This window comes from Acanthisitta chloris, unplaced genomic scaffold, assembly GCF_000695815.1.
Source record: "Acanthisitta chloris isolate BGI_N310 unplaced genomic scaffold, ASM69581v1 scaffold24428, whole genome shotgun sequence".
Lineage (NCBI taxonomy): Eukaryota > Metazoa > Chordata > Aves > Passeriformes > Acanthisittidae > Acanthisitta > Acanthisitta chloris.
The window spans coordinates 1-13234 of NW_008687890.1; the positions used below are offsets into that span (position 1 = coordinate 1).

At 37.2% G+C, this 13234-nt stretch overlaps 1 protein-coding gene across 1 annotated transcript; it reads right to left on the minus strand.

The window, feature by feature from the left end:
* Nucleotides 1-228: 228 nt before the first annotated feature.
* LOC103808062 (origin recognition complex subunit 5-like) lies at nucleotides 229-11617 on the minus strand (the record flags this gene model as incomplete). Its single annotated transcript, XM_009080826.1, has 5 exons — nucleotides 11507-11617; nucleotides 10008-10100; nucleotides 6486-6686; nucleotides 2697-2771; nucleotides 229-340 (listed from the first exon to the last, which is right to left on the minus strand). Coding segments are annotated over exons 1-5 (592 nt in total), but the record flags the coding sequence as incomplete, so codon positions are not given.
* Between the last annotated feature and the right edge of the window lie 1617 nt (nucleotides 11618-13234).

Genomic DNA, 13234 nt, shown 5'->3' on the forward strand with positions numbered 1-13234 from the left:
TTGGACTGGATGATCTTAGACTTCTCCTCCAACCTTGATGACTACAATTCTATGTGAAAGACAAACCTGTTAGAGGTTGTGTGAATACAGACTTCTACATTCCAGTAGCTATTACATATTCTGGATTCTGTAAAAGGCACACTGATAAACATGGAAAAAAACATTTGTATGTTCTTTGACGAAGTATCATATATATAACCTAAAAAATAGGTTAAAGAATTAGTTTACCTATGCTGTAATCAGGGAAATACAAGGTGAAAGGCTCAAAGCATCCAACATTTGGACGAAACAGTTCCCAAACTATTTCACTGAGCAGGACAACTGTCACATTTGCGTCAGTCTGCACAAGGAAAGGAAAAATTAAAAAAAAATAGAGATCAGGAAAAGAACAAAATAACAGTGCATGGTATAGCATCAATGAGAAAAATTATTATTGTGACTTTTCTGTTCCATGAAAATGATCACATTTACAGTTTAATACAAATTACCAGCATAGCAACAAAGCTTCAGCTGGCCTAATCAAGCAGCTCATACATTTGCAAATTTTCATAATTATATGATATTTCTCTGCATCCCTTGCCATTTCACTGACATGTAAGCTTTGGGGGGTGATACAGATCTGGTACTACACAATACGAGCAGATTCCATCCCTTACTCCCAAAATTAAGACAGCATTTTCCTTTGGTAATTAAACCCAGACTTTCAGAGCAAACAGGAAAGGTTACAAAGCAAAAGAATGCTCAACACTGCTGAAACCAGCAATACTGTGTTTTATTTTAAGGTAATCTGGTCCTTAAGGACAAACAAACACATTCCAAAACAAAAATGAAGTGTATATATATGTGTTCTCTGTCAACTGTTTAACTACTTACCAAAAATGTCTGTTTGCAGTAACATATTCTTTTTTAACCAAGTTTTTATTGACTAAATACCTGCCTTGAGTTTGAAGTTTTGGTTAATAAGTAACAAAACATTTCATATTGAAAAAAAAAAAAATCCCTTCCTTTGGTCACCCTTCAACATATTAGCCATTTCATAGAAAGCTAACTATCTGTGAAGATAATGTGTCATTCTTCATTTGTGCTACCATACCAAAAATTCTGCACAAGAGATGCTTTTAAATATGGCTCTTCCAGAGAGGCATTTGAACACTATTGAGGCTCCCCAATAAAACAAAAGAAAGGAACCTGATTGAACTGACAATGCTCAGTATCAGCTGAGAATGACTTGAAAGAAAAGTTTAGATGCTACTCCCTTCCCTGAATTTCAGGGAGAATCTTCTTTGACTCACTCTTCCCACCTCTTGCCCAAACAGCACCCACCCATATTCTTTACTGCTTCTTCTTTTTCTGTTTTTATGACACTTTTTTCCCCTTTCAATAAGAAAACATTTCTCTGTAGATTTCTTTCAGTTGTGCTCCTCTCCCATATCTCCCAGTGTTTTAGCTGACTGAAGTAACTGAGGTATGTTGAGTTCAGTTCCTGATCAATCTCCCAATATGAAAAACTCCAGTACTTCCCACCACAATCCTCATAGAAATTAAGCATCCAATGCCCTATTCTTCACCAACGATCCTCCAGTCCCACAAAATCCTTCACTACTAATGAAGTTTCTTGTCTCCTTTCATTCCAGGAAAGGAAGTGATGCAGTAGATTTGCACCTACAACACTATTCTGTAACACCAGCTGCACAGCAGTTTTAGAAAACCTCAGTCCAGAATCCAAGCAACTGGAGTATCAGCATTCAGGAAAGCTGACAAACTTACTTGGAGGATACTTTTCAATTTGATGGTGTTTCTCTAGCATATTTAACCTTAGTCTGTGGGGGTTTGGCCCCTGAACACCAAACACAGACCTAAGTTTTCTTCCTTTCTCTGCAGAACAGACTCTTTCTGCTTCAGGGGCAGCAAAGTCCAGAACATGGGCAGAGCAGACAAAAAGAGCCACAAAATGCAACAGCTGCCAGGACTAAGAACACAGCTGTGAATCAGTCTTCAGTCAGTAAACAGAGAAATCAATGTCACCAGAAGATTAAGAGCACCACACAAAAAGAGTCTTGACATAACAAGTATAATTTAAGTTATATAGATGGTTATACATTCCAAAGTACCAGCAGCTCCTGGTTTTGTCTACAGTTACTTTTCAGAAAACACACCATTTTTCCTTATTTCAAGGCATAAACTTTGATGCTGCAGAAGTGAGAAAGGGAAACGTGCAGTGGTTTACTCCAACTGGAAACCTGCTGTGCCACAATTCCAGGAGAAGTGTCAAAAACCCTCTACCAACACAAAGCACATTCACAGCTGCTGAGCTTTGCAGCTCCAGCCACAAGGAAATAGCTGGTGGCCTACCAAAAACTTCATTCTTAAACCCAAAAATAACCTAGAAAAGACAGCTCTGTATCTGACACCAGCCTCAAAAGGATCCACAACAGCTCAGGTACTGTAAAACAAAATAGTATTAAACACAATTTAAAAGCATGAATAAGTGTAATAAAATCCTGTCAACATCTAAATTCTGGTTTGGTTTCTAGTTTTGGTCACTGTCAGTTGATTTTTATTTTTTGAGGTTAATTTCCAACTTTTCTAATCTAAAGAATCACTTGCCAAGCTTGACTAGTGAGCCTAGATGGACAGACACCACATGTTCAGTCACTCTCAATATACAGAACACACATTAATTTTTTCCTACTTACCAACTCCTGAAGCCTAAGAAATGCTGGCAGGATGTTTGCTTCCATTTCCCTCAGCTGTTCTGCTCTATCCAGTACCTTTTAACAAAATAATGACATTATACAGACAATGTCAACTTCCACTCTCACGTGGACTTAAAATTCATTCTTAGCTGCTGGAAACTGGAGAGATTATTCCTTCAAATGTGCTTCCAGGAAGCCCAAGCAGCTCTGCATCTAAAAAAAGATGCAAACCCCAGACAAGCAACATTCTTATGCCTTATGGCAGCAAGAATTAAAACCTAAGCATACCAGTCATGATATCACTGACAACCACTGAAACCTCCATTTTTGCCCCAAATTCTTCATTTATTTCAAAGTTATGTCCAGCACTGGAGCACTGTATCTACATGCTTACTCTTGGAGAATTATCTTTTCCCACTATGAGATTAATTTTTCAGACACAAGAGCTGATATTAAAAAAAATAAATTAATTCATCTGGAATTCACTGAACTGAATTTTGAGAGAAACTTTTCTTGCCATAGTTTGCAGCCTAGAAATTTACAGGTTTTATTGTCTCCAAACCTCACCCAGCAGTAACAGATATGTAGCATATCTACAGCTTAAAGCTGCAACTAATATTTTGGAGCCTGGAGAATAAAATTAGAAGCATGAAAACATGCATGGTTGCCCTTTGGCAAAAACATTTGTATTCCCAGTACACCAAATCTCGACAAGAATGAATAAAGAGAAGAGAAACACATTTCTTTTGTGGTTTGTTTACTACTTGCAATATAAATCTAAATTCTGAAGTTCATTACTTCTTTTGAGTTACTGCTGTGGAAAGAAAATACTTTTTAGTTAAATGAGACACAAGCTACAGTTTCTACTTACAGCAGATAAAACACACTGTGACCCTGACTTGGGGGTCACAGAAACAGCCTTTTAGTGTCAATACAGACATGTCACCCTTCAATTTTTTAAAACAACTACACATTTCAAAACTGTCTGCTCACTTACATTAGAAACAGTAGCTTGTTACCACTCTAAAGTGCTGAATATTATAAATGTAGGAACTATTTACAAGATATCTGCTCCAATTTTTCAGGCAGTTAAAAGGAATAAATTCATTTTTCAGAAGTAATCACAAGCATTCAGCACCCATGCTTGGGTTAAGAGAAACATCTAGGATCCTTTCCTTGAAAGTAAACATTTATCTTAATTTACTCTGAGTTAATTGAGCTGAAATATTACATTATTTACCACTGAAATGAAATGGAATGAAGTAGCATTGCCAGTTCATGCTGCCAGTGTGCTGGTCCTCCATCAGTCTCAATTTAAACCCCTCCACAATAAATCCAGATGACACAGGTTAATAAACATGAATTGATTTCTCCCATTCCTGTCTGTTCCCATGCAGAATGGAACTGAAATACTAATTTAATACTTAACTCTTCAAATTCAACAACCATTTTTGTGATCAAATGGAACCTTTATCACTATTTAATGGTTTGCTTTCTATAACCATTGTTAAAAATCTCATTTTCTGAGTGATGCTGATTTTCATAGAATACATGGACAATTCTTTACTGATATAGAACTGTTTTCTAGTTCAAATACTAATCTGAGAGTAAAATTTTACTACTAAAATTATTTTGTGACATTCACTAAAGGTTATTACAGTGCTAAATTTGGTTCTTATGGAATTGCAGAAGGATGTCAATACTACTTTTGTGATGGTAAATTAAAATGGTCTATTTATAAGTTCTTATCTGTTGCAAGTGTTGGCACATTTTTTTCTTCATTTAATTTTTAAGATGTCGAATTTATTAACCTCATGAGCTGTAGGAAACTATAAGACTGTACTGTTTCCACCAAACATAACATGAAGTTATTTAACTCAGTGGTTAAGCAATTTTAAATGAGAATAAAACTTATTCAACTATAACCTGTGAAACAGAATGAAGAATGTTCAGTATAACTATGAACTTGTTGTCTGACTGCAAAGAAAACAAAGCAGTATGGGCACAATGTGAGAAACATGCAGAGTGACCCAGGGTCACTAAGGTCTCAACCTTGAACCACTTTCATGTTTTCTTATAAAATCAATTTCATCTCTTTTAAAAAAAACCCCTTAATTCCTACTACTGACCTGAAATTTCAGTCCACATCTTTTGCAGGTCAACAATGTACAACAGATATTTGCACAACACTAATGCTACAGCTTTCACATTGTCCTTTCATCATTCCTCTTGTATGACTGAAATTTGTTTCTATGTTCATCCCTTGACATAGAATCATCAAGGTTGGACGAGACCTCTAAGATCATCCAGTTCAAACACTAACCTGCCACTCTGCTGGAACCCCTAAACCCTAAACCATATCCTCCAGTGTCAGATACAGATGCCTCTTAAACCCTTCCAGGGATGGTGATCCTTCTTCACCTCACACAAAAAATGAAATCATACGGTGGTAAGGGCAGAAACCTTCTGCACCACCTAATGCACCTTCAGATATTCAGCACCATTTCCAACCTTTATATTATAAGAATAATAGTAGCTGTTCCATGATACATGCTGTGATGTCTGCAAATTTTGATTCCTTCATGTAGTTAAGATTATCACATTAAAATAAATAATTAAACCAAACCCTAGTGTTCTATTACTACAGACTCACTCATTCCTGCAATCTGAATTCCTAATGTTTTTCCTGCAGTTTGCCTGTCAAGTCCACTTGAGTGCATCATCATTTTTTTCCACTGAAGTCTTTTTATTCCATCTTAATTTCACAACTACAGTTCTTGTTTCTGAGGGCCACAAGTGTGGCTGAAGACGTAAGATCTCAGAAACACTTTTAGAGATGCATTTTATTTATGCATTTTAGTTATTTAATACAACTTCTAAGTCAAACCTATTCTAGCCAACCAAGTCTTGTCATTTCCATACTCCAGGGGAGATTCAGATGAGATGTCAGGAAAAATGTTTTCCCTGTTAGGGTGTTCAGGCACTGGAATAGGTTGCCCAGGGAGGTGGTGGAGTCACCATCCCTGGAAGTGTTTAAGAGGCCTCTGGATCTGGTGCTGGAGGATCTGGTTTAGGGTTTAGGGGTTCCAGCAGTGACAGGTTAATGGTTGGACTGGATGATCTTAGAGGTCTCCTCCAACCTTAATGGTTCTGTGATCCTAAATCACTTCTGCCCGTGTTTCCACCTTTGCTTTCTCATTTGTTTGAATTCACTTCTGCCCATGTTTCCACCTTTGCTTTCTCATTTGTTAAACTTCACAAAGAAACAGATAAGCATGACTTAGTAATTACAAAACAAATACAGGTTCTCTCTATTGAAAGACTTTGTAACACTATTACTCAATTTAAACATGTGGCATCACTTACGTTCACTATCAGTTATCCTGTTCTAAACCCAGGAAAAACAGATTCACTTCTGCCCATGTTTCCACCTTTGCTTTCTCATTTGTTAAACTTCACAAAGAAACAGATAAGCATGACTTAGTAATTACAAAACAAATACAGGTTCTCTCTATTGAAAGACTTTGTAACACTATTACTCAATTTAAACATGTGGCATCACTTACGTTCACTATCAGTTATCCTGTTCTAAACCCAGGAAAAACAGAGAACCTCACCTAAAGCCTGCAAAACAACAGAAAGAATCTAACCCCATCAGCAGATTCTGAGGTCTGCACAGAACTTTTGTGAAAACTACTCTATAATGCAAACATTTCACAGACAAATTGTCAGTAACAATTATACCCTCTTAACAGGAATGAAACTGGACATAAACATTAAATTACTTACGATGTATAATGTCTCATCTTGAAGCTCTTGACTCACAATAGTTTGTTTAAACAGACGTACGAAGTCATTGAAAGTGTCACAAGGCACGTGAGAAGTCTGTTCTGTCTCAGAAGAAGAGCAGTTTTGCAATTGGGTAAGAATTTCTTCTAACAGAAGTCGTGATGTGAAGTATTCCACACAGTTCACAAACACATGAGGAAGCTGACGAGGATTAAAAAAAAAAAAAAAAGATAGAAATTTATTTGGCTTTTTCAGTGTAAATACTCCAGAATCAGTTTTCTTTTCCAGATGAGACAATGAAAGAAACCACATCCTGCCAACAGAATATAGAGCATAAACCAAAACAACTTGCAAAAATAAAAAATCCATTATGTACCTAGTCAAAATATTATGTATCACAAAGTAAAGACTGATCTGATGAACCCTCAAATGGAACAGTGTATCTTCTAATTATGTGCAAACACTTGAAACACAGTGTATCTTTTAACTATGTTTAAAAATTGTAAGCAATACATAAAAAGGAAACCAAATAACAGTTCAAAGAAAAATTAGACAACTGTAACACATTACAGTATCACAAACCAGTCCAAATTATGGTATCTGGATACATGGATGCCTCAAACTTACATTACAAAGGAAGCAATCCAGGAGCACAGAGCACACTCCCCAAAATCACTCTGCATGTTTTAGGCATTCACTGCACACAAATGATAAGGTGTGTAAGCTTCTATATCATACTCATGTGATCAGGCTGATTGTGCAGAACATTTTCAGAAAACCAGATCTTTCCAGAGGAAAAAGTGTGTGAAAAAAAGCTAAATATGAGATACATTCTTGATATCATGAGATATCAATTTAGGAATATTGAAACGCTATGGTCATCTGCCTATAAATAAAAGACACTATAAACTACAAAATAGTACCAGTATTCAAACCTATAAAATGCAAAAAAAAAAGGGTAATTTTCTAGCAACTCTGTTTTTAAGAAACACTTTATCTGCATAGCTCCATTTTCTCTGGTGAGGCATATGCTCTTTTTCACACTTCACATTAAAACCTCTGGAAAACATTAGTCAGTGGGATACAAGAATGTCTGTGTCTCTAACAAAAATTCCAAGTACTTCATTCCAGTCTTTCTACTTAAAATACAATATATGGCATATGATTCAGCAGATGAGGGGAAGTCTGGGTACATGCTGGCAATCCACTCACAGAGAAAGCAATAAAAAGCTTCCTTATGATTTTGACCAGCATTAAAAGAAAGCAGCTACATCTGCAAACACAGCTGTTCCAAGAGCAGGAGGAAAGCTGAGTGCCTCAGATGTGATTCACAGAACCACATGACACGGGAGACACCTATCCTTGGCAAAAGGCAGCTCCGTAGGGGAGAGCTGCTGCTTAAATCCTGCTGCTTTCCAGGGCCTGGCCACACCTCTGGGTATGCTGCAAGCTGGTGGCACCGTGCTAGGAGAACTGCAGGAAAAGCTACTGCATGGAGAGGATAATAACCTTTGTCTTCTACTCTTCTCCCTCTGCAGAATTTTGAATGAAGGGGTTTCTGCATAAAACCCAGTCCTGTAGATATGTGATAAGCTGACTCCCAAAAGTATCAGGGCTATGAGAACACAAACATGGAAATTTATGGTCTAGGCACAAAGTAGGCACCTGTCATTGGATTTAAAACCCTGAAGTTCATGAATAACAAAAACACAGGTTTAGATGGAAATTTCTGTCATGATACCTTTGACTTCTGGAGGACTTTGAAACATGTCTTGGGAAAAATTAAAACAAGGAATAAAACTAGCATGAATATACACATTTACTAACAGAAAAAGAAGGGCCATAAAAGAGGCAAGAACCAAGTGTTCTGCCAGCACTGACCAGAGAGGGACTGAAATGGACTCTAAGGCCATGTGTGTCTTCATCATTTTCAGCATAACTATTTTTGCAAGAAACACACATCAGCCACTATGACCTACTACTTCTGTATAGTCCACATTCCCACATGATGTGTAAGGTAGAGCAGGTTTCACTGCCTGCAGCCCTTGCAACTGAATTAAGCCCATTCACGACAAAGGTCCCACTTTGGGTTAGTAACATACAGCAACTCCAGTATTAATCAAGGATATAACTCTTCCCCCAGTGGACAGCATTAGTTTTCCTCCTTAACAACCGAGACAAAGAGTTTGTAGTCCCAACATCCTAGGAACATAACGCTCCAAACTCAAAACAATGGATTCTCAGTAGTTTCCACTTCATGTACTCCAAAAACATCTGCCTTAGGAGTCCTCCTTGACCTTCTTCTAACTTACTCCTACACTGTTTTCTAAGAGCAGGAATTCAAGGAAGTTTAGCTTAGATGGCAAAGCTGAAAAAGAACATAGAGTCCTAACATTTCTAAAAGTGATGCTCATTCAGAAGGAAACAGTACTGGCATGGGAGAGTAATATCCATCCTGCCAGCAAAAGACCTGGCAATGCCAAGCTTGGTGCACACACACACCTGGAGAACTGATTTTATTACATTAGCAACTGTGAATGGAATGCTGTTTCACAGAGGTTTTAACTCAGTATATATATCAAGCTGTGTAAAGTGCACAAAATTTCTATTTTCAGACTCGTTCTGGAAGGCTATCAGTGCACTTCTCTCATTTAGGGCATGATTTTTGGCTGAAGCAGAAGAACAATCATTTATTGTCCAGGATTTAAATCAACTGTTCCTATGCAACATTGCTCTACCACTTTAAAACTCACATGCTGTTTCTTTTTCAAAGTTTCAGATTTTCCTGCTTCTACAAAAGGGCTGAGCAGAACTCACCAAATTCACCTCAGGTCTGCCAAAACAACTATCCCTAGCAAAGAGTAAGGCAGTTGCCTGGTATTCCAGCAGTGATTTCCACCATTTCAGATTCACTTTCAGCAAACATGTATAGGTTGCTGTGTTTACTTTGAATGCTTTTAGCAACTTTATTTAAGCTCTTAGGCTGACATTTAAATAGATCATACACATCCAGCAGAGTTTAATTAAAATGAGTTTGTCAACACAAAGCAAATAAACCAAAAAAACACTACTGCAAATTGTTCTTACTGTTCTTCACATACTCTCTTGCTCTTTTCATATACAAGTAAAATTAGTTCAAAGAATTATAAGAAGATTCAGAAAAGGTATCCTATGAGTGACTCTGAGATTGAACTGGAATAATCATAAGAATAATTATTGTCACTGGAGCTATTTCAGGCTAAGTCAAGGAAACAAGCAGAACAGTATCTAGCTCCATTTTATCTTTTTTTAATCTTCTTATTAAAGCTATGATTTATACTATATCTCAGTGTTTACAAATTCATTTTATCCTAAGTGCAGAAGTTAGAAGAGTGATTTATTTATCACACAGTAAGTGGAGATAGAATCTAGAGGGCAGAAATGGCTGAGGAAACAAACCATTTTGAGAAAGTAGAGGCTATTTTGAGGGACGATCAGTTATAAATAAATTGTAAATTCAATATCCATTTTGAAAGTTCTTACCTCTAAGGTCTTTAGAAGTGTTTGCATCACATAAGTCTTTCCACTCGATGTATGTCCATAGATAAAGATGGATGGAAAACTAAAGTGCTGACGCTAGGGAAAAGAAAAGAAAGTTGTGGCTATTTCAATTCTTCTTCTTTTTCACTCAACAGTAACAAATTTATCAATGAAGTTTCCCTCCAGAAGAAAAGTCATTTTTTCAACTGAGGCATTAAATATAAAATATACCAATTATTATGGAATCAACAAGATCAAGTTTTATGTCTCGTCTTCACTGAAACGTTGGGAGGGTAAGTTCCAAGAGTGAAGTATCACAGAACTACCAGTGAAACTGCTGTAGCAAACAACAGAAACACAGAGAGAAAAGCTGTGGGCTCTTAATTCAAATTAGTTAACTGGAACAAAATCAGCACAAATTGCAAGCCATGCATCATCCTAACCTCTGCAAACACTACAAACTGCTTCTCTTTACATTAGCATCAAACAGAAAGGAATTAAATGGTGTGGAGGAGGAGATGGTAACAGAGCTCTCTCTACTCTCACAAAGCATTATTAGATACATTTGTTTAATGGTCCTGATACTGCATATTTCATGTCATTTTTTTAAGATGCAAGGAAAATAACTAAATTGTTCTTTTTGTTTCATTCTGAATGAGTATTTGTGTTTTTCTCATTTCTGAGAATCTCACACACTGGCTTAAAAAACGCAGACAAACCCAAAACTGACACTTTTTATGACAAGCAGTAATATCCAATTAACTCAGATGAAGACACTCTTGTGCAAGACATGCAGATATTCCAACCTGCATATTTATCAGGAACTGAAGTATCTATTTTAAAGAAGTGTTGCCACGATGCTTGTAATACATACATCAACTTGAATTCTGTAATGTTATTATCATCATCATCCATAATTAAAGGGAGAACCAGAAACATATACCAATTTCCATTTTGTTAACTGAATCGAAATAGACGTATCAACTGCTTTTAAGTTTGCTGAAAAAATCCCCATTACTTTTTACCACAGCTCTGCAAAGCAGTACCAGAAACAATTAACAAGCCAGTGATTTCTGAATCTTATGACCAGACACAGAACTACTAAGAATCAGACTTGTTTAATGAACTTAGAATTCAAGCATTCAGATACTAGATTAACAAGGCAAAACCAAACAATTTCTAAGCTGAATTCCCAGGTTTGAACTTCAGACCTGGGAAGAAGAGACACCCTGATACTAACTGGCAAAGTTGCAACAGTCATGGCAAAATCAGGCCTCAGAGAGAGCAAGGCACAAATGACACAAGGTTTTTTAGATCCTTTCAGCTCCAGCCTTCCAACGTAGTAGAATCTATGTGCCACACAGCAATATTAAAGATGGGTAACGGAAAACAAAACCACAACAAAGACAACCTATGTTCATAACAACCTTAACTTCTGTTCTCCCCCCTGAGCCAGCAGAACGTGTTCGTGCTGTTCAAACATCCAGTTCAAAAAGCAGTACCTCTCCAAATATTGAGAGCAGCAGGGACACCTGGGAGTCTCTGCAAGGCACCAGACTCTCCAAGCGAAGCAGAGCAGCTGCTGGGTACGCTGGGTGCTCCAGATTAGGCATTTTGGTATTCCTGTAGTCACCTTAACATGCAGGTCCCTTCTGAGGTGCAGAGACAAGAAATAGTGATCTGAAAAACAGGAAGTTTTCATTATCAGTTGCTTTCATATGCATAAAATGAAAATGAAGAGGAACTGACATAAAATCTAAGCAGACATTCTAGCTCAGGGTAATGGTATAATTAGGATACTTTGAAGACTTCAGCAGAATTGAACTTTACTATGTAAGGCATTACACAGGCATTTTCACAGCAGACAGAACCCAAAAAAAACCCATCAAATAAAAAGGGAAAGGCATACAGGATATGAGGAAATCAATACAAGAATGAATTGTCATAGTTTAGTTAACTGGAGAAATCCATATTTAGTTCTGGTTTTAAATACATTTAAAAGTAGCAAGGGAATAAAGTGAGGAAAGTAGATTAGTCACAGATCATCACCTCCCTGAACAGCCAATAAACTAGGATTTACAAGGAACAGGGAACAGGTAGAGCCTAAGGAAAGATGAGGGTGACAAAATAACAGCTCTTGGGCTGCTAAAAGGAATACTTGGCACAGATTAAAAGCAACAGAGGCATATGAAGAAAATCCAGCTGATGGTAAAGACTGGAAATACTCCTTAGAAACTGGAGGAGCCCAAACCAGTTACCTAAAACTGTGATATTAAATATAAAGTCCTTTCAGACAAGGACCAGACAAGGAAAAACAAAGGTCCTGATTGCTCAAACAATGGGAAGGCTGGATTTTAGTTACTGGATGCAAGAAAACACCTCAGTCGAAGATACTACTTTGCCTGAACTTCTAAAACTGGTAGAAAGATGTGTATTTATCTGTAGTAATATGGACAACCTGCAGAGAGAGAACTGAAGTAACCTCAACAGCTGGATCCTGACTTTGTCAAACACAGCATAACCTGACAAAGAGAAAGTCTGGAAGTACTGGTAAGGCAATAAAGGTACCTCTATCAGCTGACAGAAATAGCTCTGTGTTACCAAGACAAGGACAATAAACAAAGCACTCTGAACACTTAAGTCTAACTATTTACAGCCAAGTATGTTGTGCTGGATGTAAGTACAACACAGGGAAAAAGATAAGGTTAGCAGAAGGAGATCAGAAATAGGCTGGGAAACGGAAAATAAGCTGTTCTGAAGGAATCATCAACAGAAAAACAAGGGGAATTAATGGGGGGGGGGAAGGATATCCCTGAGAACAGAAGTAATGCCAGTAGAATGAATTTGGGTACTTCAAATTACACCTACTTGCAAGTAATCACATCACACCTAACAAGGACTACAGTTAGGTATCAAGAAACTGTAAGTGTGAAGTTAACTTGAAAAATAAACAAGCAAGTACAGAAAATCAAATTAATGCTGCTATCGGGGGAAAAAAATCATATGTCATCAGGCAAATTACTTCCCATACAGTCATACAAACAGCCTTGGCTCATCTTATCAGATCAACTTGAATGATTTTGTGTGTCTGACCACTGTGTCTACTCAGACACCTATTCCAAATGGAAGGAAGATAGAGATAATTAAGTGGTTTGATTAAGGGTGCTCTAGGAATATCAAGGATGGAAAGACAAAATTCTGACAGAAGCATCCAAAACAAGAGGACAAAA